We start from the raw sequence: 24863 nt of genomic DNA on the forward strand, positions 1-24863 counted from the left end.
AAAGAATACTCGGAAGAGATGGCTGGGCGAGCTGGCTGGTCGAGCACCATTTCCCGGGATCTTGAGAACAATATGGAAGACCGGCCTACCAACTTGTGAAGGAGGTTGTATGCAATGCTCCCGCAAATAGAACTGATAGTTAGATAGACCGCGGATGTCTGATCCCATGCCACAACCAGTACGCGTTAAGCTAGGCACCGGGCACGATATCGCAGATGCCGCAGTCCGCAGGTCAGGACATTCTTGACATTGGACAGCATGGCACGTGTCGATGCCAGATTTCGAATCGGGCTAGGCCTGGTTTTCACGAGGTTGGTTCTGAGCCGTGTTTGGCGAGAGGAACTTTTGAAACAGACGGAGAGCGGTGAAGCAAGTAAGTTGGACTAGCCGCCGCAAGACGTAGACGGCGCAGCGGTACTGTGATATCGCGGCAGGGCTACCATTCTACCTCATCCATACAGCAAGAACAGCATAGCATAGCATGTTAGAAATGGCTTACTAGACTTGACATCAGTCGTTCAATTCACCGCACCGATCTCTACGAACGAAGCCCCAGGAAGTTGACAGATGGTGCCCCCGAAAGTTGCGGGGATTGCGGGAGGCTCATTTGACGGCCCCTCCGCCCGGCCCCGGGGACGAGGTCGAATAAGGTAGGTATCGATGGACGGACGATGGGGGGTCTCGGGCCATCAGATGTGATACAGCGGCACGCAGGAACCACGCCGTGCATTTGCATTGCTGACAATGCTTACACAGCGTCTTTGGGAGGGCGTACGGATACGTCCACTCGTGAATTGTAGGCCAGACGATGATGGCAAGTCTGGACACAAATAGAACATGCAGGATTCTGGCTCCTCTCCACAAGGTATGGCTGCTTTCGACAGCCACCTACCATGTGTTCGTCGTCATTGATTCCTGTTGGTGTACTCACTCGGCGTGCGTGTGGCAGGAGAGAGACGCCGTTGAAAGAAGAAAGTGCTGTCCACGCGGGTACAAATTCTAGAAGGAGTTTCCGGGCGCTCAGTCATGTCTGGTCCCGGTCGTCGTTTTGTTTCCATCCGAGATGGAAGCTGGCCGGAAGAAACCCAAGCAAGCAACCAAGCAGCAAGGAAAAAGGATGGGATCCCCGCAAAAAAGCATTGCTCGCACGCACCGCGCCGGCACGGCAAGCATCTCCACCCACACACCACACCACACCGCCGAGAACAACTGAGCTTGCAGAGCAGCACCCACAGGAACCTCCGCCACAATGAGCCTCTTTTTGCTGCTTTCCTTCTGGAGGACTACGGATGCTCTCACCGCAGCCCTGGGAAAGCCCGACATTTGACCTCGAATCTCTGACGCAGCGCTGGGGATTGGTCTGTCATCCAATGTGTCTGCCGGCTTTGTATGCGGTACGCGCGGCGCGGGACATGCAGCCGGGAACGCCCTCAGTCGAGGTGCGTACGGATATCTTTTGAGTACGTACGTCAAAGCAGGCGCCCTGTGTGCCTGCGATCTAGACCGCTGGCGATGGACGACGGGGGTGCAGAGCTTGTGAGCACGGAGAAGTTAAGGAGCAAGAGAAAGTCTCGAGCTTCGAGAGCTTCGCTTCGAGCTTGACTTGGAGCCATCTCTAACACAGTGGGCCCAGCCCCGAGCACAGCAACGAAAGGCGGCGCGCAGGCGGCCGTGATCTCTGGCAGGTCGCACCCAGTGCGGAAATCGGAATCGGGTGAAGCTTCCCCTGGACCGTGGACGGCGGTATTGCCGCTTTTGCGGCTCATCCACTCCTGTTGCCCCCGTCGTCCCCCCAGTCACAGTGATGACTTGAGCCCCTTGGCGCACCAAAGTGCGGTGCCTGAGTGGGCGGCGGACAGTGGGCACCCCTTGCCCTCTGCTTCTTTCTCTCGCTCTGGGAAGCCCCCCTTCGTGATGCAGCGGAAGGGGGACAAGATTCTGGATTGAGTGTTGCATGAGGTGCTGCCCAACCAGTGCGTGTGAGATCAGTCACTCAATCGGGCGGTAACATGGCCAATCAGGAAGGAGGGCCCAAGGGGTCTGGATCCCCACCAGCTGCGAGAGCTTCCCGTTCGTCTGTGGTTGGCTGCGGTCTCTTCTTCTCTTTCCCCCTCGGATTTGGAGAATTGCGAAGCAGCATGGGCATCATATCTTTCTTGCTCTGCTGGGGGGTTGGGGGGGGGGGCTTTTGCTACTACTCGAGCTGCAGATGGCTTACTCGTGAACGATGTATTTTCCTGATGGCCCTGCCAGCTCCTCCCCCTTGCGCGTGCTCGTGGTATCTGCACCTGTGTTTCTGGTGTAATTGAGCTACCTGCAAGTCCACGAGAGTGAAGTGTCGTACCCGCGTGGATGGTGGTGGTTCCTCCTTGGCCCTGGCTACCCCCTCCCCTAGCTAGCACGTTTTTAGTGGCGACGACTCGGGCGGGTAATAGACGAGTGGATGGAATCACTGGCCCAGAATCAGGGCGAGTAGTCTGAGAGGTTGAGAGGGTACTCGGAGATGTGCAGCTAGCTGCATGTACTCCTGGGCGGATGCCCGCTGCCAGAGCTTAGTGCATGAGGATATTGCCAGTTGGAGTTTGCCTCATCCATGTCCGCTGCCTTGGTTTGTCTCGTACCAGATCGTGGTGAGATACCTGTGGTTATGGTGCGCGCGTAAGAGCAGCCGGAGGTATCCTGGGCTGCCTCACCCTATGTTCTGTCTGGTTCTGGTTCCTTGGGTTGATTAGTCAAAACAGCTAGCTTTACCTCGCGCGCCAGCAAAAACCATTGAAGCTTCAACTTGAGTGCTCATGCAACCCCAATCACACCTCTGTTGCGCCTGCTACTGGCCCGTCGTCGTCGTCGTCGTCGTCACAACGGGGAGCAGAAGAGAAATAGCGAGACGGTGGAAAAATACAGCGACTTTAAGGTCCCTGGGGCAGAAAGACACACAGAGAGAGAGAGGGCTAGGCTAGCGGATGGTGTCGCGGCGGCCGGGACGAGAGTTGGGACTGGACGGGGGACCCGGCGCGCATTGAGAGAAGGCGCCCGGCTGACCTTACCCTGTCTGGCCCGGCGTTAGACCAGACGCTCGCAAGCAGAGACGGCGGCGGCAGCATCCACTCGCACTTGCGAGCCTTACTGTCCAAGGCTAATTACGGGCGACCCTTGGCGGCGCGAAGTCGCAGCGCGTGCCGGGCTTGTTGCTTACACGGTACACCACCTCGGGCACTCTGGCGTGGGATTATGGCCCTCTCGTCGTTGTCGTCGTCGTCGTTAGACAGGTCTCGTCAGAATGTCTCTGGCTACGACGGGTGGACCGTGTCGAGGAGGTACGGTTGAAGGTCTGGGAGTGTGGGTTTGTTGTTTTCTCTTGTTTGGAAATGCTCAGAGGGGCGTGATTTTATGGGGCGCCGATTTCTTTCTGGATGAAGAATCAGGACAATGTGAGTGCATGGCGCACCTTACTCATCGTGGTCGAGGTTGAAATAACACGGAACTGGGATGCCGAGTTGGCTCTTTGACAAAGGGTCCGCATTCCCATTTCTGAAAGAGCCGCCTGGACATCTGTGCCATATGTACAGATACTGTACCACAGGTAATGGATGCCAAACTGATTGCAAGGCTCAGGCTCTCAGCGGATGGAAATCACCGACGTTTGTGTGATGCTATGCAGTAGAGGGCAAAAGATGATCGGTGCCAGTCAGTGCCAGTGCAAGGCATGTCCCCGTCAATGGCCAATTTCAGGCTCTAGCTCCTGAGCCGCGAGCGAGCGAGGAGCGAGTGGTGTGTGATGGGCCGGGATGGAACCTCTCTTGTGTTCCCACCATGGAGATTTCTGTAAGATGAGCTTGGCGGCGAGCCATGAGAAATGGGAGATGAGACACGGCGTCTGATGCGGCCAGATAGTCGTCTGGTCTCTGGCACAGTGTGCAGCTGTCAGGTGGTCGGTGCATCCGTGGGTGGGTCCCCACGGCCATGGCGACGGCGCACTGGTGCAGACGTCACTGTTTCCGCTGTCTTGGGTGTGGAAATTGCATTAACTGCATCGGCCGTGCACAAGACAGGCCGTGTGCTTTAGAGAGAGAGACACAGTGATCCCGCCAGCTCCCCTATCGTGCCCCATCTGCCAGCCCGGCTTCTGCTTAACCAGGACGGGACGGGCTAATCTCACCGGGAAATCCACCCACACCCTCCAGCGTCGCTCCCAGTCCCAGTCCATCTCGTCGTCGTCCAGCACGACCTCTGGGGACCCAGATGGGAAGTGACAAGGGGCCTGCACCCCCAGCTTTTTTTCCCTTTCGTTTTTTTTTCTTCTCTCTGCTGTTTTTTGCGCCTGTTGCATTTGTAGATTTCGTGGACACGGTCCGGTTCCTGGTCAAAGTGCCCCCATCCAGCGTTGCTTTCAAAGGCAAATCATCTCGCTTGTGCTCTGGTTCTCAGCCTTTGGTCTCTGATACGCCCACCAGCAGACCGTCCGTCTGTCTGTCCGTCTCTGTCTCTCTCTGCACTTTCTCTCTCCTCGCTCGCTCGCGCGCTCTTTCTCCCACTCTCACTTCTTTTGCCCTTCCAATCCCTGGACCTTGGACCTGTCTTCCTCCTGCACCTGCAGCGCTTGCCGTGCCTCTGCTTCTGCTTCTGCTTCTGCTTTCCCGTCTCGCCTCACACCCCCCTCCCTCACCCTCACCCCCGGGGGAAACCCATTGTCTTGCCTTCCATTTTGCCTTGGTCTTAATGCTGCTGCAGCTTCTACTTTAGCACCTGCACCAGAAAGCGTGGCCTGGACTACCTGAAATTGGAACTGGGACTGACACTAGAACTGGACTCGATCTGACTGACGACTTCTTCCTCCGTTGCGCGCTGCTTTGCTCAGCTTGCCTACCTACTTTCCTGCCTGCCTTATTACCTTGCCTTGCCTTGTCTTGCTTCACGTCCATTGGACCACACCACCACCCACACCCCCCAAAAGCCCATCATCCATTCTAATCTCTTTTGGCACCGCTGCCGCCCATTCTTCCTCCACCCCCCGTCTTTCACTTTCAAAGCTCACGCTTCAACCCTTTCTCACCAAGTTCCCCTTCGGCTGGGTCTCGTTTCTTCTCTTCCCAATCCTCCGTTCCTCGTTTTGCGAACACTGCGCTGTTCGTTCTCCCCGAGTCGCCCGACTCCAACACCTCGCCTCGCCATCATTCCCCCCTTCAAGCTCGAGCGATATTCGATACCAACCCTTTTGTTACCCAAAGAATCACCACCTTCACTTTGTTACAGCGAACCTTAATTCTAGCCGCCTGCGTGCTGTTCCCTGCAACCACTCTCTACTTTCGCCCACTTTTCCCCCCCGTCTGATTCCAACTAGCATCAGCACCAAGTACCACCGCCATCCACCACGAACCACACACAGCACCACCACCACTACTACCACCACCGCCGCCGCTTCTTCTCAGCGCACCGCAGCACACCTCCTTCAACCTCCAGAGTCTCCCCTCCAGGTCCTCCGTCCCCCGAACGAGCCTGGCTTGACTTGACTCCAACCTGCGGAACGGTACATCACTGAGCACTGGTTACCTGCTGGCTCCCCCAGCCACTTTGCCTCGCCCACTCAGTCATTCCATTGGCGCCGCTTCCTGCGCGACCGAGCCCAAACCATCTTCCATTCTCCGCGTTCGACCGACTACCTCCAAGGACGTCGCTTCGCCCTTCCTCCTCTTCCCCCATTCCATCCATCGTCCACCGCGTCGATCGTTTCTATTCGAGACAGCTTCGCCTTCAATCTGGACCGCGCGACGAGCACTGCGAATTGGCCTTTTACGGCCGACATCAGCTGAGTTTAGGGGTTGAGGATTCTGGGAAAGCTTGCCGGACCCGACAAGAAAGGAGGTGAGTGACGACACTCTTTCTTTGCCTACGTTTTCCAATCGTTACCCGCCGCCAACTCGACCACTTCATGACGCCCATCAACAACCCCGTGCTTGCGCGATCGTGTCGTGTTTGACTTGGGCCATCATTGCTCCTTGATTTGTTCCGCTCCACACGCGCACCATGTGCGTGTGCTTCGTGTCAGAGGCGCCTGCGCTACGCCAACAGCACCTCGGTCGTGTCTTGGACCTTGGAATGAGAGGGTGAGGCGGAACTGTGTCATGGATGATCTAGAATGCACACCGGGATGATTACCAGCCCCTCCTGAGTCCTCACCGCTCGGTCTCTCTCGTGTTGTCGCCTCGCTTGACCAGTATTCGCGGCGTTTCGCTAATCATCCCCAATCTAGTTCGACAGCATCATGTCCGAGAAGCCACAATCATCCAACCCAGTCGACGAAATCACTCCGCAAAACCAACAGAACGGCCAGTCAAGTCAAGAAATGTCCAAGGAAAAGGTGCTTCTGGCACCAGAGGAGGGTGGAAATTCAAAGAAGGGTAGGAGCTTGCTGCATGTGCCATCACGGTCTTCCTCGCAGCGCAATCAATCCTCTCCGACTTCGACAGGGCTGAGCGGAATCACAGTCAGCGATTCGAGAAACAGCATCGGCGGCCGATCAAAGGAATCCAAGGGTAGCATTCTGGGGCGGCATCGAAATGGGAGCGTCGGCAGCCACCGATCCGGCATCGAAACCGAACCGACAAACACCCCCGGCAACACCCAACCGAACTCCCCCGTGAATCCCCCGCAGAAGAAGAAGAAGGGCGGCATCTTCGCATTGTTCGGCTGCTGCGGAGTCCCCGACAACGCGAACGCTGTTGAGAACGGCGACGACGCCGTCCACAAGCTCGACAAGCTGCCTGCGCGGCCGACAACTGCCAAGTCCCGTCAGCCGACTCCACAGGAGCAGCCGATCCCACCGAACAAGCCGCAAATCCACGAGAAGCAACCGCAGCCCGAGCAGCCAATGACCGCCGGCAACGAGTACAAGGGTAAGCGCGTCTCTAACACCACTACGGCCGACGACTCTACCGTCGGCGGCCAGGAGGGCTCCGATTCAAAGCACGCGACCGCCCTCGGTACCGGAGCTAGCGCTAGCGCAGCTGCGCCCGTCATCACCGTCGAGTCCACCACCGGCGAAAAGGTTCAGGATGCGCAATTAGAAGAGCCGGAGAAGAAGGATGTTGAGGGGGATGAGGCGATGCCCGATGCGACGCCCGAGCCCGAGGAGTCCAAGCAGCAAATACCGCCGCCGGTCGGAGACGCACCGACAAGTCAACAACTGCCGGGCCCTCCGCCGCTCCCGACCGCCGAGAACGGATCCATTGATTTGGCAGGCCCCGTTGCCACCGAGCAGAAGTTCCTGCTGGGCCCAATTGCCCCCGAACACAAGGGCCGAAAATGTCTTGTGCTCGACTTGGATGAAACGCTCGTTCACAGTTCATTCAAGGTATGAGAGATGCTTCATCGTCCCCAATTTCGGTACTAATGTGTCGCAGATTCTCCACCAAGCCGATTTCACCATACCCGTAGAAATCGAAGGCAACTATCATAATGTGTATGTGATCAAGAGACCGGGCGTGGATCAGTTCATGAAGCGCGTCGGCGAACTTTATGAAGTGGTGGTCTTCACCGCGTCTGTTTCTAAGGTACGATATGTCTCCTCCCAACGCCACGGCCCAAAGCTGACATTTTGCAGTATGGCGACCCTCTTCTGGACCAACTTGATATCCACAAGGTCGTTCACCACAGACTTTTCCGCGAGAGCTGCTACAACCACCAAGGAAACTACGTCAAGGATCTTTCCCAGGTGGGAAGAGACCTGAAAGACACAATCATCATTGACAACTCCCCCACGTCGTACATCTTCCACCCGCAGCACGCCGTTCCTATCAGCAGTTGGTTTTCGGACGCACACGACAATGAGCTGCTGGATTTGATTCCCGTTCTAGAAGACCTTGCAAAGTCGGATGTCCAGGACGTCAGCCTGGTTCTCGACGTTACACTTTGAAGCTGAAGATACCAATTTCTTTTCTTCGTTCATCACCTCCGAGGAAGTTTGCAGGACCGCGGTCCCATCATAGCGGAAGGCGTTTGGGTTGCGATGGTTCGTTTCCAGCAGGTGTAGATGTATCACTGTCTAATCTTACCTTATAATGAGCAATGGCGGAGGTACCAGACCGAGCCAGCTCACGGCGGCTTGTACGCAAAGAGCTCAGGGGCCGCTTCAAATGACCTCGAGGATGACACTTCATCGAAAAACCTCGGATTCGGAAAGGGACACAAAAAAGGGGGCACTTGGGAGCTTGGGACGGCCGGACGCTGAGCTGCTGACGCTCTTCTGGCACCTCGGTGTGTTTTTTCTTTTTCCGGCGCCCATGTTTTGGAAGTGCACACGAGAGGAACCTCACGAAAGACACCCATCTGTTGTTGAAGACCAGTCACCACGAAAAAAAGGCGGGGAAGGATACCATGGGATGTCGTGTTGGTTTTCATTTGGGCAGGGGATGCCCTTTTCTGTGGCAGGATATTGTTTTCCCTTTGTTCATTCTCTCTAACTTTTGTTTGAATCGTACACACAACACACTCTCACACCATCACCTCCTTCACCCCAGAGTCATATTCCCCACTCTCTTCGAGTCTGCCAGCAGACTCTTCTCTATTATTCTGCCAGTGTAGCAAACCAAGTGTTGAGCGGAAGCAGAGGACAGACGAGGGAAAGCCTTATTTTATTGTATTTCAACTAGTGCTGCATAAGCTGGCGCCGATCAGATGGAAAGGTTTTGGCTGCAGAAAGCGGCTGCTTCCTAGATATACAGTACCCCCTCAAATTCAATGAAAGCGTTCAAAACTTGTCCGAACTACTGTTGTCTTGATGATGAAGTATGTGCCAAAGCGGGAAATTGGCGTTGGAGCGTGGACATGCAGAAGACGGGATTACCATGTCTGCCACGCGGTGACTTTGATCAGTTGATGGAACCAGGATGGGGCTTCCATTGTGGACCTGGAGAGGTCGGGTTAGGCGCTGTCGCTTGGTGCGCTGGGTGACCTTCCGGCCAGGGACCCGTTAAGGTAGGTTCGCCGCCCCAGCCCAGGGGGGGCACCTCAGTGGTTCTGGAACATCGGGTCGGAAAATCCCACCACCCCCGGCCAGCTGGCTGGTCCCCTTTCCAAAACTGTGGCCTCAACTCTGCACATTTGAGTCGCACCGCAGCCGACGCCCCCAGCAAGGAGCTCGATCGTCCATCACATCCATCCACCCAGACCACAGTCCGTCCTACGTGTTCCCCTTCTTCGACCAATTCCGAAATCCTGCAGCGATCTTGGGATCTGTTTACCGTCACACTCCTTCACAATGGTTAGTACTTCCCCGTCAATGCACGTCGGCGAAGCATAGGTGGCTCTTTGGGGGCTTAATTGTCCATCTCGCGATTCGGGAGCTTGCACGCGACCTCGTCTTCGTTTCTGGCCACACCACTCAGGCCGAGGATGAAGACGGCGCGTGTAGGCTGGATGTTTGGAGCTCCTATCGTCGCGCGACATGGACTGTTGCGAACAGCGCAATGGCAGGCAGGAGAGACAGAATGGTTATGCTGACCCGACGATTGTACAGTCTTCCCCTCGTCCCGCCTCTCCCGTTAACTCGCCCGCCGCGGCCTCTGGCGCGAGCGTCGCCCGCCCTTCGTCGCCCACTCCCCCTGGTGGACCTCGCACCGCCATCCGCCGCCGCGCGGCCGCCGACCAGAAGGAGAAGATCGCCAATGCGCGCCCCAACAGCACGAGGGCGGCCGGTGCTGGCGGCAGCAGCAGCACGATGCTGAGTACGTTCCCCTTCGAGCCTGTGTCTTTTGCAACTCGCCCTGCGTTCGCGACGCGGGGGGGGGGGGGGGGGCTGGAAAGAGAGGCGACTGGAATATGGTGTAGAATTGAATGCTAACGCGCGGTGATTGCAGGGCTGTACACCGACGAGTCTCCCGGTCTCAAGGTCGACCCCGTCGTCGTCCTCGTCCTTTCTCTTGTTTTCATCTTCAGCGTCGTTGCCCTTCACAGTGAGTCTTTACCGCTCCCTTGCCTCAATGGCTCTACCAAAGGGAATTTGTCCTTTGCTAACAAACGGATTTCAGTCATTGCCAAGATCACCCGCAAATTCTCCAGCTAAATTTCCTGAACGAAAGTTGAGGGAAGGACGGATGACGCGATACGAGCCTCTTTCGAAAGCAAGATGAGGAGAACATGGGGCTTTGGGCTGTGGCCCTAAGTGAGCTATCTATCAGAAGCGGAGCCGTTTTCGTGGTGACCCGTCTCTGCAGCAGATTTGGTACTCGACGGACGGCCTCTGAGACGAAGGAAGCATTCATATATCAAACTACACAAAAGCAGCAGCCTTTTTGACGATAATGGAGGGTGGGATCTTGTGGCCTTGATTCAGAGGAAGACTGAAGGGGGCGGCGGAAAGACAGAAAGGGAAAAGCATGATGGTATGCCCGCCGCTGTATTATACCTCCTTTTTATGCACTTTATACCGGCATGCGGTTTTTTGGAACGAGATCTTGACGAAGTTGTTCGATGGGCGTGAGACCTTCGTTCCCCAGCGGTGATACTGGCCCCCCTCTCCCTTTCGTAAGAAGCTTAGGTTTCTGGTGACTTCTCCCTCGACCTGATGACCAGGAGCTTCCTAATCGAGGCCGATCCACTAGGTCCACCGAGGCGAATGGGCCTTGTTGTTTACATTGTGGAGTTGAGAGGGGACTGTCATAGGCGTGGGAGGATGGGCTGTTTGGTACGAGACGCAAGCCATTCGAATGAGCAAAGCGTTGTTGCCTATTTCCTCTTCTTCGTATTCGAACGCGACCCGCGGCCTCCAAGACCATGCTAACAGACTTTGGTTGTTGCGAGTATATCTCGTCGTCGAGGGGTGGGGGATACCTCCGTCCTTGGAGCTGTTAGCTTCGGAAGACATCGCTACGGAGGTCGAACGTTGATTTCTGGTGTTGTTTTGTCACGGGCGAAGTTCCCGCGCCAGATACCGATTTTGTGGTATTAATGGTTATTCGATGACCGAACGAACCCTATTGGATGGTCTTCCGGTGAGGACCGTATCAGCCAGCCTGTGCTTTTGGACGATTCCTGCCAACTACCATGGAAGTATACCTCGCGGAATGGCGGGCGTATGGATTCATCATGTTCATGGCGAAATTGGATTCCAAGACTACCTCGACTCTGGATTTGTAAAGAAATGTTCTTGATTTGATTTGAACTATTGCTGGCTTGGGATGAGCGGCTATGTTGCATTTATAATTCGTAATTCTGATGTTGGCATGGTGTTCATCAGAGCAGTCTATAGTCAAGATAGTCGAAGCCACCTGATGATGATAGGGTCCAGGTAGTTTGATTCCGTGTCGAGTGATGGACATGCACTATGGCCGTCTGATGGAGTACATTCTGATGGAGTACATGGCGAGACTTCAGACGGAACGGTTCGAGTGAAATTTTACTGCCTGTATGATTGCAGTTTGCGGCCCGTCTTGATACTCCGCCTGCGTCCGTGTTCTCTTATCACGGGCTTTACCAAATCCTTCCGTGTGTCAGTCTGAAGGTCACAACAACGTTCCGTGGCTTTGCAGGATCACTATTCATTTCCCCCGACTGTTGAAGCCAGCGACAGCAGTTGTGTGCTCCGCCATTTCTGCCCACGACCCCATAGGTCACATCTCGACCGTGTCGTTTCGTATCTGCCTTCGGCGTTCGTCTCCGTTGGCTCTCATTCAAACTTTCCGCTTCCGATCCGGCACCGGGGAATAAGGCGCGGGCCATGCCGACCAGGGAATTCGTTTACCTCGTATCAGCCCACGCGTCCCTCACCTTGGTTTGATTGGGACCTCGATCCCACGAGGCCGTCACTGAATTAATCACGACATTCCTGCTTCCTACGCCTGGTAGTTCTCTCGATCCTAGCAAAGAAATCGTTGCCAAGAATGAGACGCGCACGAAGACAGCAAAGACAGAAAAAGAGACGAAGACCCTGTTCGCCGTCTGTGGCTGTGCGGGGGACGTTCGAGATCAACGGCCCCCAATCGTCCCAACCAAGAGCGTTCATTGGACTCAGACGCCGCCGCCGCCCTTCTTGGAGGATCTTCAGCCTGCGGCCCGCAATCCATTGGACGACCCGTTTAGGGTTGGACGTCATAGCTGCCTGCTCCTTTTTTGTGTAGTGGTGACAGGGGTGTGTAGTGTAGCATAGTATGCGTACCGCTCCGTGCGAGTCCGAGTGTGCGATTCGCCCAGCTGTGGTGATGTTTGGCTTCGAAAAGCCAGTCATGGCATTGATACGCACCGTAGTTCAAGCTGGCATGGTATGGCATGGCGGCAGACGGGTGCGAGTGCGGGATGGCGGTGCTGTTGATGCATGCATCTTGTGGTGAACTGGACTGGGCCAAGGTCCGTTCGGTAGGGAACCTACGGGACACTCTTAGGCGAGAGAACGTCAGCGCGCCCATGCTATAGGTAGTTACCCCACCTGCAATCATGTTCCTCCTCTTGGGTTGCCTCCATCCACTCTAGCTCTGGCGTAGGTAGGTACCACCAGGGTCTAGCCCATGAGCTTGATTGACCTTTGGCTCTGATGATGAAACGGGGCTGAATGTGTGTTGGTCTGCACATAAGGCAAAGCACATGCATCTTTGAATCCTGCATCTGCTCTTCGAAGCTTCACTCATCGGATTATCAGTGCCACTCGTCGACAACACTGGACACACGCGAAGTAGCTTTTGCTCAACTGTGTTTGCCCCTCTCGTGCCACTCAGCTTGCGCTTGTGCATTGCAACGGCTCCCTTGGCAGTATCCAGCGCAAAGCTCCGTCGCCCATCGTTCTTCAATCACTTCAGCTTCTGGCACCGTCTTCACATCTCGTCAACATCGTACCGTGATGATCTAACGTTCGACTCACTGCCGTCAACCATTTCCATCGTCTCTGGTCGCTTTCCCCGTACCAGCCGGCGAGCCGCAACTGCAACCCCGCACCATGACGGCTATCAAAGGCCAAAAGGGCGAAAGCTCGAGCTCTGCCCCTCCCCCGCGCCGACCCAGCGACTTCGACCTCGACAGAACCGACAGCGCAGAGGTTCCCGACGCCCTGGTTTCTGATGGCTTCAGTCTGCCGTCTTTGGGAGCCGACGATGAGCCTCTGCCCACGTACGGCGACCTCCCCGACCAGCTTCACTTCTCCCAGTCGGGCGTAGAGGCAGGCGCCAATGTCACCAGTGCGTTTCCTCCATGGACTTTCCCTGGCGGCCTCCCAAATCAATAGCTAACTTTCAAACCCAGTCGACGGTCGAGTCAACATCAACATCAACCAGAGCGGCAACCGCCTCGCCGAAATCCTCGCACCGACCATCGCGCGAAGCCAGCTCCTCGCCGACAAGCAGCCCCAAGGGCCCCTCCCGCCCGCTTATATCCCACCGTCCCTCGGCGGTCAGCCAGGCCAGGTTCCTCCCCCGCAGCTCAACGTTGTCGTCCAGATCGTCGGCTCGCGCGGTGACGTGCAGCCCTTTGTCGCGCTGGGCAAGGTCCTGAAGGAGACGTACGGCCACCGGGTGCGCATCGCCACGCACAAGACGTTCCAAAAGTTCGTTGAGGAGAATGGGCTCGAGTTCTTCAACATCGGCGGCGACCCCGCCGAGCTCATGGCCTTCATGGTCAAGAATCCCGGCCTGATGCCCGGCTTCGACACCCTCAAGAGCGGCGAGGTGAGCAAGCGCAGACGGGGCATCGAGGAAATTCTGCTCGGTTGTTGGCGCTCGTGCATCGAGGCCGGGGACGGACTGGGCCCGCCGCCGAAACCACATGGCCGGGACGCGCCGATGGACGACCCAATGGGCCTGATGCCAGGCGATGAGTCGCAGAAGCCGTTTGTGGCGGATGCCATCATTGCCAACCCTCCCAGCTTTGCGCACATTCATATTGCCGAGAAGATGGGGATTCCGCTGCATCTCATGTTCACCATGCCGTGGACGCCCACACGCGCGTTTCCCCACCCGCTGGCCAATATCCAGTCCACCAACACGGACCCGGTCATGACCAACTACGTCTCGTACGCGCTGGTCGAGATGATGACCTGGCAGGGCTTGGGAGACGTCATCAACCGCTTCCGAGAGAAGGCGCTGGATCTGGACCCCATGTCGCTCATCTGGGCACCGGGCGTGTTGAACAGACTGAGAATCCCGTACACGTACTGCTGGTCGCCGGCTCTCATTCCGAAGCCGAACGACTGGGGCCACGAGATTGACATTTCTGGATTTTACTTCTTGAACCTAGCGTCGGCATTTACCCCGGACCCTGATCTGGCTGCGTTCTTGGCAGCCGGTCCGCCTCCGGTTTACATCGGGTTTGGGTCTATTGTCGTGGACGACCCGAACGCGCTGACGAGAATGATTTTCGACGCCGTCCATCTCACGGGGGTGCGGGCGCTTGTCTCAAAGGGCTGGGGCGGTCTCGGAGCTGAGGACGTTGGGCTGCCCGAGGGCGTCTTCATGTTGGGCAACGTGCCGCATGATTGGCTGTTCCAGCATGTTTCTGCGGTTTGTCACCACGGTGGCGCGGGCACCACTGCAGCAGGAATCCAGGCCGGGAAACCAACGATCGTGGTGCCGTTCTTCGGAGACCAGCCCTTCTGGGGTGCCATGATTTCCAGGGCTGGGGCCGGTCCAGACCCCATCCCGTTTAAGCAGCTCAGTGGAGAGAAGCTTGCGGAGGCAATCCGGCATTGTCTAAAACCCGAGACCCAGGCTAGAGCGCAGGACCTGGGTAACAAGATTCGCGAGGAAAAGGGAACTGACGTTGGCGGTAAGAGTTTCCACGATCACCTAGACACCGATGCACTCCGGTGCTCGATCGAGCCCAGCAGGGCAGCGGCCTGGCGTGTAAGACGCACCAAAGTTCGCTTGAGCCCTATGGTTGCAGCGGTCCTGGTTGACAGGGGTTTGATCAAGTACTCAGACCTCAAGCTGTAAGTTGCTCACCGCCCAACCCGCCCCTGCGTCTAAGTGGAACCACACCACCCTTGCTCACACACACGCACACAACTCACAGATACCGACCGAAAGAATACATCACTGACGGCCAGCCATGGGATCCCGTTTCGGCGGTGGCTTCGTCCCTGGCTACCGATCTTGGGAACATTGGCATGGCCGTTGCGGATTTCCCTCGCGAGATCTTCAAGAGCCGAAGCAAGGGAGACAAGACCCCAGAGCCCCCAGAAATCCCCTTCAAGGAGGGCTCGACATCCCGTACGAGTCTGGTCCAGGGGAGTGACAAGTCATCAACTGCGGCTCCAGGCTTGCATGCATCCGAGTCTTCCACGCAACTAGGCCTGGTCGAAACAGGGGCCTCTACACCGACCTTGCCCTTGACCCCGCGTGAGACCACATCGTCTGCGCCCCCCTCCCATGCGCCTTCCGCCACTCCTTCCATGGTCTTCAGTGGACCAGATTCTTCTTCCATTGCTCCTACAGAAACAACAACACTTTCTGATCAGTCCCGTACCAGTCGACCGCCAGGAAGCCCAGGAAAACGATCTGCCATCAGGGACTCCTCCCCAGTGACCGTTGGAGTTGATACGGCTGTAGCAGCCGGAACGAGTGTTAGTCGAATCGTTACCACCGGTGTGAAGACACCAATGAACGTTTGTCTCGGTCTGGCTCGGGGTTTCCGGAACGCCCCGCGGCTGTACAACGACGACACGGTGCGCCCGCAAGAGAAAGTCACTGATTTCTCGAGCGGTCTCAGGGTTGCTGGGAAGGAGTTCGCATTTGGCATGTTTGACGGCATCGGTGGACTTGTCACGCAACCACTTAAGGGTGCTGAGAAGGAAGGCGGAAAGGGCCTCATTAAAGGTTTCGGAAAGGGTATTGGTGGTCTGATTTTTAAGCCTGCATCTGGTGAGTTACTGTTTCTACTTTTCATAGAGAGGACCATCAACTGTCGTTCACTGCTAACCCATACAGCCGTCTGGTCAATCCCAGCCTACACGATGCAGGGTGTACACGCTACTCTCCGCAACGCGTTCGCGACCAGCGTCCTGAACTACATCATAGCGTCCCGCATGAAGCAGGGGCAGCAGGACATGTACTGTGCCAGCATCGCCGAGCGAGAGGACGTCATTGTGCGGTGGAATAACAAAAAGTACGACTTGAAAAACTTCCAGGCTATGAAATTGAAGGAACAGCGAGAGAAGAGCGACCGACCTCTGTCGCCACCAGGGAAGAACGACAGCGGGCTGTCGCCTCCCGTGACGGGTTGGGCACACACGAGACACATGTCTTTTGACGAGCGAAAGAGATTGCACGCCCGCAAGGAGGCATGGAAGAAGGGGCACGTTGAGGCCCTGGTCCCCGAGATGGAAGGAGACCTCCCGCCATCACCGCGAACCAGCACTACTACCGACAGCGTGGCCGAAGATGAAGAGTTTGAGCGCGCCATCAGGGCCTCCATCAGGGAAACGTCTCGCGGAAACCCAGAGGATGACGCCAAGATTGAGCAGATTCTCAGGGCCAGCATTAACCACCTACGTAGCAGCGGCCATCCGCTCCCGGACGCCCGCCCACGCCCGAAATCGCCCCGCCAACTCGACGAAAAGAACCCCGACATCTTCAAGAACTCGGAGCTGGAGATCACGGACGAAGAGTACCAGGACCTCATCGAGCAGGCGATCCAGCAGAGCATGGCCGCGCACTCTCAGGAAGGAGCCCAGCAGTCCCCGCAGCGCCACCCGCAAGGAATCGACGACGAAAAAGAGTTCCAGCGGGCCCTCGAGGAGTCCAAGAATGCCGCGCCGCCGCCCGATTACGAAGACGACGAGGAGCTCAGGCGCGCGCTGGAAGCGTCCAAGATGCACCACGACGACGACGCGGCGGACCAGGACGAGGAGCTGCGGAGGGCGATTGCGGCGTCCGAGGCGGCGCACAAGGACCAGATGAGCCGGGACCACGCGGCGCGGACGGAGGAGGACATTGTGATGGAGTACGTCAAGAAGCAGAGCCTCGCGGAGGAGGAGTTCCGGCGGAACACCGCGGCCAAGGGCAAGGCGCTGGACGAGTCGGACGAGGACGACGAGGAGTTGAAGAGGGCCATGGAGGAGAGCCTGCGGGGTAGCGGGGGTCGGGCGGGGCAATCCAGTTTCTGAGAATGACTCTTTTTCTTTTCGCTTCTTTTTGCTTTTTGTTGGGTTCAGAGATAGAAACGTATACTACGATACCAACGAGATAACGAAATAACGAGGACAATCTATTCATATGGTTGCTTTTCCTTCATGGGTGTTCTGGGCCACCGATTCATATGGCCATGATTGAGCTGGAAAAGACTAGAGAGACTATTGAGCATGGAAACCCTCCGCACGTTGGTTAGCCCTTCCGCGGATAGATCGACGGCAAGTCAGGCGGACTGAACACGGCCCAGTTCCCATTCTCCCACGTCGGGACGGCCTTGTGGAAGCTGATCCTCCACGGGTTCTTCCCCTGCTCCTCGAGCTCCCTCACACGCACGAGCTCGAATTCATAGTATCCCTAGATCACCCGTCAGTTTCCTAAAGACGTCGACAGAAAGGCGTAGGGATAGCAGAAACGAAGAAAGACTTACACCGTTCTGCATCAACCCACCACCTCGCGCACCCTCCCTAACCAAGCTGGCCATGACATTCGCCGTAGCCCTGCACGTCTCGGGCCTGATCACTGACGTCGAAGTCGAAGTCGACGGCTGCGGCAGCTCCGCCACGATGCGCGCGAGAAGGTGCTGTGTCGCCGTCATGCCGTCCAGCGCGCCGGTCGCGGAGCGAGCCCAGTCCGCGGCGTCGGCGGCGGTGGGCGCGTCGGCGCCGAAGAAGGCGGCGTAGTCGAGCCGGATGCGTGGGGTGTAGACGTCGGTCGTCAGCTGGGTTGGGGAGTTTGTGTCGTAGGCGTGGCACTGTGTGTCACGGTGTAAGTCACGGTTGTACATTAGCATGGGAAGAGGAAAGGAGAAACTAGGGACGTTACCAGTTTGGTCATGGTGTCATGTATGTTTGCGCGGTCGAGGAGGTATTCTTGGATATCGTACGTCATCTTCGGGTTTGATGGGAGTTGCTTTCTTGTCTTGTTCCATGAATCTTGGAGTAAGAGTTCAACTAGAAAAGTTTAAAAGCTTATATAAGAGTCCATCAACCTTCATGCCAGATGCTCAGTCTTCTCGTGGATCGCCGAGTGCATGGCAGTTGCCATGCTTAACTCCCGCCAAGTCGCGAAAGGAACCGCATCCATGGCCACACCCTCATTGTAAGGCGCTAAACTCCGCTCACTTGATGCTTTCCGGACTTTACATAGCCTGCATTCTTGTTCGCGCGAAAAGAATCACAAGATGAACCACGCGAAATTAGTAGCTAATAGTATTGTTTCTCTAGTCAGTCTTGGTTCCAAGGACTGGAATATCTGCGGCCTAGTATACACTTCTCGTACAGACAAACTCGTTGGTTTGATTATCATTCTCCTTAGCTATCCTCCACTGTGAAATCCAGTTCGTAGTATTTTTTTTGTCCCAACTTGGTGAATGTGAGCATCGTCCGTAAGCCAATGCATGGCATTATGCCAACACCAGGCAGGTGTGAAATCAATGCAACTTCTCCTTGAGGTAAATAACGGCTGCATATCCTGCGCAGCACTTCGTAGTCATTCCGTGAGAACACCAAGGGCACTTCACCGTGGTCGAGATGATGCCACTGACGCCCAGATTGCGGTCCTCGACCATGCCATCGGGCTTTGCCATGCATTCGTAAACCTTGCTCGGAAGGTCGTGCAAGAACTTGCAACTGCAGCATTCCACCAGCATCTTTGCAACAGGCTCCACGTTGCCATCAGGAGGCACGATAGACGACCGAGACGCGCGACTTGATCGCGGGGGAACCGGCATGGACTTGCGAGCCTGTTCCAAGTAATTTGACGGATTCGAGGGCGCCTTAAGAGAGACGATGGACTTTCCCGCATCAGCTGACAGAGGTGACGACTGTGCCACCGTCTTGTTCGCCGGGCTAGACGCCCGCTTGGCCGAGCGTGGCGGAGGAGGCGGCACCAGGGGCCGGGGAACTAGAGGCTGATGCTTCAGCTTCGGGAGGAAACTCGTGTCGAGAGCCAAATCAGGGCTCGAGCGGCTCTTAGACAAGCTCGGGCGACGCTGAATGGAACTCCTCACTTGCTCCTCAACCGTTTGGGGTGCATCCTCGAACTCCTTATGAGGAGACCTCCGATCAAGCTCCTGAGAGTTAGAAAGAGACACAGAGGTCGTTGGCGATCCCGCTGCGGAAGCGTACTTGCAACCGTCCGTGAATCCAGGCGTTAGGCAGACATCACTGTCGGATTCGCAATCGGCAACGCTCGCCTTTCTGCCAAACTTCTCAGAGACAAGTGCTTCCAGCTCAGAAAGATGAGCCTCATGGTTCTGCACCGGAATCTGCGGAGGAAGGCTGATTCTCGGGTTTGAAGCGATGGGTGAGGTTGTGGCCATGGCCGCCTTGTGGGAAAGTCTGTATGATCTCTCGTCGTTGTCAACGACCACGGCCTCGTTGTCTACCCTGCGCACCTCCCCGTCGGCAGGAGGCAATCCCTTCTCAGACTGCGGCCTCGACGAGTCAGGTGTTGTAGCTGGCGATGGTGAAGACATTGGCTCCTCGAACGAAGACATTGAGGATCTGTCTGTTGGACGCGCGGAGGAATCTCTTGACGGCATGCTAGACTCGGCAGACTCGACAAAAGGAGGGCGAACGGGAGGAGCCGAGAGCGGCAGGTGATCCAGACTTGGGCTCGAATAGCGGGAGCTTGACGTTGAATCCGGTGTCAAGGTGGTATCACGTACGGCCCGAGCGAAGTAATTTGAGACTGGCGGCTTGGAAGCGCTAGGAGAGACCCTGTGGAAAGCCGCTTTAGCGGCATCCTTGAAGCTTCTGATGGCCGCTCCAGGAGTGGGAGGAAGCTTCTCCCGGGATGCAGATCTCTCAGGGGGCAAGGGGATCTCTGTTGAAGCAAGCCTTGACATGGGTGCCTGCTCAGACAGTGACCGTTCGAATGAGCCCTGACTCGGGCTGCCGTTGGCTGGAGGTGTATATGGCAGCCTGAAAGTGATGAGAAAGTCTTCTCCCTGGCCATGAGGTACATTGGAAGCATCGAGATTGGTCAGAGATCCGTTGCGTGGAGGGAAGTTTGATCCCTTCGGGCTGGTCTCCGACGAAGACGAGTAGGAGCGTCCCTGATGATGTGGCCGGTTGGACTGCGGCGGGTAGTGTGATCTGGCGGAAGATACTCTGACCTCGTCCCTGTAGCCGGTGATTGAGCGGTCTCTGCTTTGTTGTCGGTGCTGGTGTACGTAGCTCTCTCTTCTTCGGCCTCGCTCTTGCTCGAAATCAACGCTCGGCTCGACCAGGGTGACCTCAGTTTCCTCGCTGTCCGTAGGTACAGGTACCTTATGTTGCGTCGATCTGTTCTTCCACTGCTGAAGCTTGCTGACATCCGGGACAGGTGGTGCCGTGGGAGACACCAATGGCTGATTCCATGATGGAACCTTCATCGAGTTTTGCTGTGGCTTGGGTCGGAGGCTGCGATCATAGTCCATTCCCTCAGACATGGGTCCATCCGAGGCAGATCTCGGGAGTGTTGGAGGGTGGAACCCGCCAGCAACTTGCACTCTCACCTCAGGGCCGAACGATTGAGCTCTCTGATTCATCAAGGAGACTGGCGGATTCGGCTTTCTGAGAGGCATCCCAGAGGCGGCCTGTCTTTCTTGATCCAATTTCAACCCACCAATGAAGCTTGGCTCGTCGTTGGCTTGTGACTGCGGCTTCTGGCCGGTCAAAGCCGCCTTCAACTGCATAGCTACTGAATCTGATCTCTGCCTGGCGTGCTGCGGGCGCGGCGGCGGCGGTGCTGAGTAGAAAGCTTGAGTGCTGGCTGGTCTGATTTGCTCGTCGGCAAGCATGATGGGGCTTGACATCGTCCGGGAGGCACTGGGAGGTCTCTGTGAAGGAGGGGTCTTGTGCAGCTTGGCTCCCAGCCTCTTCGCGATAGACTTGGCCTCCTTCTCGGCCAACCTGTCGGCTTGCTCCTTCTCTTTCCTGCGCATCTTGTCTTCGTTCTTCTTTTCCTTCTTCTTCTGACCGAAAGCTTCCCAGCTAGGCGAGTGGCAGATTGAGGAAGCGTCGTCTTCGGCTGGCTTATCTTCGTTATCGACGCCCAAGAAGGTTACGGTTTTCTGCTTGTGTTCGTTGGATTCCCTTCCCTCTGAGCCGCGGTCAATCTCAGGGATGTTGTTGGCCGGCGGTGGCACAGATATAGAAAGGGAAGGGACGGCAGTGGTTCTGCGCACAGCTTTCATGGCGGAAGGAAGAGGCTCAGGTGCTTTGGCGGGGAGCGTGTCCCTGCGGCGTGACTGCAAAGGAACAAGAGGCTTCACAGGCGGGGGAGGGTGTAGGGTTGGAAACGGCGACAGCTTTGGAGGAGACTGGGGAGAACGACCATTAAGTTGATGATTCAGAACCTGCTGAAACGCCATGTGGGATAGGTGAGCGGGCGTGGGCATGGAACGATGCCCCTGAAGACGCTCGAGCTACGAGGTGAAGCGTGTTAGTGGAGGGGAGGCTATACTAGCCAAATTGGTGTGGATGCCATCGAGGCTGAAGCTGGCGGGCTAGGACGGGCTTGGCTCACCTTTTGGATATGCTCGAGTTCGAGCATCTTCTGAAGGCTGTCAGACCTGTCGCGTCGGGGCTTGCCCGGCTTGCGTTGAGCGGCCGCGGAAGTCATTTTCGGAAGCAAATCGTTTCGAGGCGGATTTGGAGACGGGGATATTGAGGGTGGAGTCGTGGCGTCAAAGACGGGAAGGATACGCGGCTAGCGGTCGCAGAGTGAGAAAAGAGGTTAAGGCGATGCTAGCTGTGGCGTCTCGATGTTGTCATTATCCTCGTTGACGTTTGTTCTTGTTTGTTGCAAAGATTGGCGAGATCGACGAGCGAATAAAGGAAAAAAACGGTAAAACGGCTCGACGGAATGGTCGGGGGTTGCAGCAAGAGCTGGCGCGTGACGGTGAATGCGTGTTGAAGGTGACAGCAAAGGCGAGGTTTGCGCCCGGAAAAGACGGTGAATGAGCGAGGCGATGAGACTAACGAGAGTCGGCAAGAGCTAATACGTAGGAGGATCGGTGGAGGGCAGGTCGAGGAGTGCAACGAAGCAACGTTGTCGTGAAACAGAAAAGCAGATGTCCAACGAGGGTGAGTTACAAGAAGGAAAGGCCAGCGGCAAGGTGATATTTGGGTCAGGTCAGGTCAGGACCAGAAGGAAGCAGCAGCAGCAGCAGCAAAGAGCAGAGCAGGAGCTGGGGTCCAGGTTTGGATAAGGCAAGACCGGAAAAAAAGAGAACGGCAAGACGGGAGTCTAAAAGTGGTTCTCGAATGCGGGATGCAGGCAGTCAAAAGAAGGAACCACAGATCGGGAAAGCAGCCCTGGTCGACGGAGAATCTAGAGCTTGTTTACCGGGAGAGACCCAACACCACAGACGGGACATGCACTGGCGGAGGCAGGAAACGATGGACAGCAATCTCTGCACCGGGCCAACCTGGGGAGAGACAGGTCAAAGTCAAGCAGCCTTCTTCACCACGACTGCAGTCATGCCATGGTCAAGTTTCGTCAGGTCTCGTCTGCACGACAACCGGGAGGGCTATGGCTATCGAGCGGGACACGGACTGGGGGCATCGGTAACGGTCACGGGCGCCGTGGGGGAGACCTTGAATGGATGTAGGTATGGATGAATAGATAGATGCCTACTCAACATCTCCAGCAGGAGACCAGGCGGAGGGCATCAGCATGTGTTGGTGGTTAGCATCAGCAGCAGCTAGTAGCATAAGCACCGCGCAGTCGTCCAATGGAAGGACCCGTCCGGCATTCGGCCCAAGAGTGAGGGTGCTCAGAGGTCAGCGCATTGCAACTTGGGATGACGATCAGCCCTCACTGCCGTCTGAGATGAGGGCCGGGTACAGGAAAAGCTGCAGCAGGTGCGGAAAGCGCAGTAGGCGAAGCAAGCACAGGTACAGACGCAGGTCCAGTTGCGAGTGCAGGTTCAGCCGGACTGGCAGGAAGCGGGAGGCTAGGGCAGCCAAGCAATGTTGAGAAGAAGAACAATGTACCTTTCCGTGCCATGTCATCGTGGATATATTGCCTGATACAAAGGAGACCTAACGGCGGCGTGCATGCGACTCATCTGTTGGTGGGTTGAGTTACACACGCGCGTCCTGTCACGGACGAAGGCGGCAGCTACGGCGACAACGAGACACGCTCCACCAGGGTTGGTTGAGAAAGAGTGAAAGAGGGGAACATGTCGCTGTCGCAAACCCAGATCACCCAACGGCTGATGTTGGCCTGCCATGTGGACTCTAAAGGCGGGATTCAGGATGTTTTCCACGGGCACACATCACATTTTCCAAAGGTGTAATGCTTGATACGAGACTTTGGCGCGTTGGCTCGCTCCAGCTGGACCGGGGATCGCTGCAGGCGCCACTGAGGATGCCCCGCTGTTAGCGAGGACCCGCCAGTTCTCCTGGCTGATCAGCACCGGGACAGGGACTGGGTTAACACGGACGCTATTTTGAGCTGGGAGGAAGGCGGAGACGGCAGCAAGGATTATCTAACCAGTGTGCCAATCCACGGGTGTTTTTCACCTGTTCGCTGCAAAAAGGAAGCGACCATGGCCACGCTCGCCCGCTGTTTCCCCCACATGGCCCAGCGACAAAACAGGGCCTCCTCGCCTCCCGGCCGTTGCAGGGACCGGCTTCCACCGTGGCTTCTCACCTTATTTCCTCGCTTCACCTGAACTTGAAGCTGTGGACTGACAGAATGGCGAAGCCGAAGCCCTCCACGCCGTCAGACTTCATCCCACCCATCCATCCACAATAGGCTTTCGTCACGGACATCTCCTCTGTTCTCCCGCATCCTCCATTCCTCCTCCGTCCGACCTTCTTCCACGCTGACCTGCTCACAGCTACCCTTTCAGCTACCATTAAGGTTAGGGTTTGCTCGTCTCCCAAGAGCTCACATAATGCACATCCTGCAGCTAGACGCAAACCAATAGTCCCTGACAGCACATTTCGTATTGCGTCGTCCCATCAACTGACACTTGCATCCCAACCACTCACGGCGCCTCCCACACCTCCAACATCACCACCATCCTGCATGGAATCGTGGGTAGGCTTCCCTGCCCTGCTTGGCCCAAGCTCGCCTTACTGCGCAGACCAGAGAGCTACTACTTGCCAGCTACCCAGCTACTGCCTGCCAATTGCCTACCACAAACCCTTCATCCGAAAGACGTGTGGCGGCGAAGATGCTGCAAGCCAACAGAAGAGCCAGAAATAGCCCAACCAATTGCCCTCCGTCCCAACCACTCGGCATCCAAAACGGACAAACGACACCGTCGCTGCCTTTCGCGTCCCCAAAGACTCATTCATCGGCGACCACCAGTTCTCCCCACATAACCACCGGCCGGGCCACCCCTGGTTCGATCCGATCGAAATTTGCTATAGGCGACGTCCCTGGAGCTAGTCCTCTTCCGCTACCCGTCCGAGCATCGCCTCATACCTCAAACCGAAGCTACCATACTCTGACGACAAAGCGCTGCCCGCACGAGCATCTCGTTTGCAGAACCCATCGAAACAACCTCGCGGAAACTCCAGTTAGTCTTCTCTGGCGCCGTGGGCGATCCGCTGGGTGCTTTGGCAAACCCGTCCGACCACGCAGATGGCTTGTCGAGCCGTTAGCCAGTGACGACCGAATTTGAAATCACGTTGCAGGCGTGCAGGCAGGCTAACATCATTGACGGCTCGCCATTTTTCCACGATTTCCCGATTGACCGCATGGGAATAGAGCGACTGGGAGACTGCATTGAGTTTATCTCTTGGGCTTCTCAGG

The 24863-nt window shown here is 56.5% G+C and overlaps 5 protein-coding genes across 5 annotated transcripts; 3 read left to right on the forward strand and 2 right to left on the reverse strand.

Moving 5' to 3' along the window:
* Nucleotides 1–6262: 6262 nt before the first annotated feature.
* PSR1 (Phosphatase PSR1) lies at nt 6263–7912 on the forward strand (the record flags this gene model as incomplete). Its single annotated transcript, XM_037324935.1, has 3 exons — nt 6263–7351; nt 7401–7550; nt 7601–7912. 3 exons carry the CDS (start codon nt 6263–6265, stop codon nt 7910–7912), a joined length of 1551 nt encoding a protein of 516 aa, XP_037176882.1.
* A 1530-nt stretch (nt 7913–9442) lies between these two features.
* Nucleotides 9443–10060, forward strand: SBH1 (Protein transport protein Sec61 subunit beta; the record flags this gene model as incomplete). Its single annotated transcript, XM_037324936.1, has 3 exons — nt 9443–9722; nt 9855–9950; nt 10026–10060. The coding sequence occupies 3 exons, from the start codon at nt 9443–9445 to the stop codon at nt 10058–10060; spliced, it is 411 nt and encodes a 136-aa protein (XP_037176883.1).
* A 2862-nt stretch (nt 10061–12922) lies between these two features.
* UGT80B1-5 (Sterol 3-beta-glucosyltransferase UGT80B1) lies at nt 12923–17080 on the forward strand (the record flags this gene model as incomplete). Its single annotated transcript, XM_037324937.1, has 4 exons — nt 12923–13160; nt 13225–14905; nt 14989–15836; nt 15903–17080. The coding sequence occupies 4 exons, from the start codon at nt 12923–12925 to the stop codon at nt 17078–17080; spliced, it is 3945 nt and encodes a 1314-aa protein (XP_037176212.1).
* Nucleotides 17081–17297: 217 nt separating this feature from the next.
* Nucleotides 17298–17993, reverse strand: CGCA056_v009691 (uncharacterized protein; the record flags this gene model as incomplete). The annotated part of the gene is made up of 3 exons (XM_037324938.1): nt 17298–17459; nt 17533–17856; nt 17928–17993. 3 exons carry the CDS (start codon nt 17991–17993, stop codon nt 17298–17300), a joined length of 552 nt encoding a protein of 183 aa, XP_037176211.1.
* A 541-nt stretch (nt 17994–18534) lies between these two features.
* Nucleotides 18535–21713, reverse strand: CGCA056_v009692 (uncharacterized protein; the record flags this gene model as incomplete). Its single annotated transcript, XM_037324939.1, has 2 exons — nt 18535–21516; nt 21618–21713. 2 exons carry the CDS (start codon nt 21711–21713, stop codon nt 18535–18537), a joined length of 3078 nt encoding a protein of 1025 aa, XP_037176214.1.
* Between the last annotated feature and the right edge of the window lie 3150 nt (nt 21714–24863).

This window comes from Colletotrichum aenigma, assembly GCF_013390185.1.
Source record: "Colletotrichum aenigma strain Cg56 chromosome Unknown KSG_Cg56_contig06, whole genome shotgun sequence".
Lineage (NCBI taxonomy): Eukaryota > Fungi > Ascomycota > Sordariomycetes > Glomerellales > Glomerellaceae > Colletotrichum > Colletotrichum aenigma.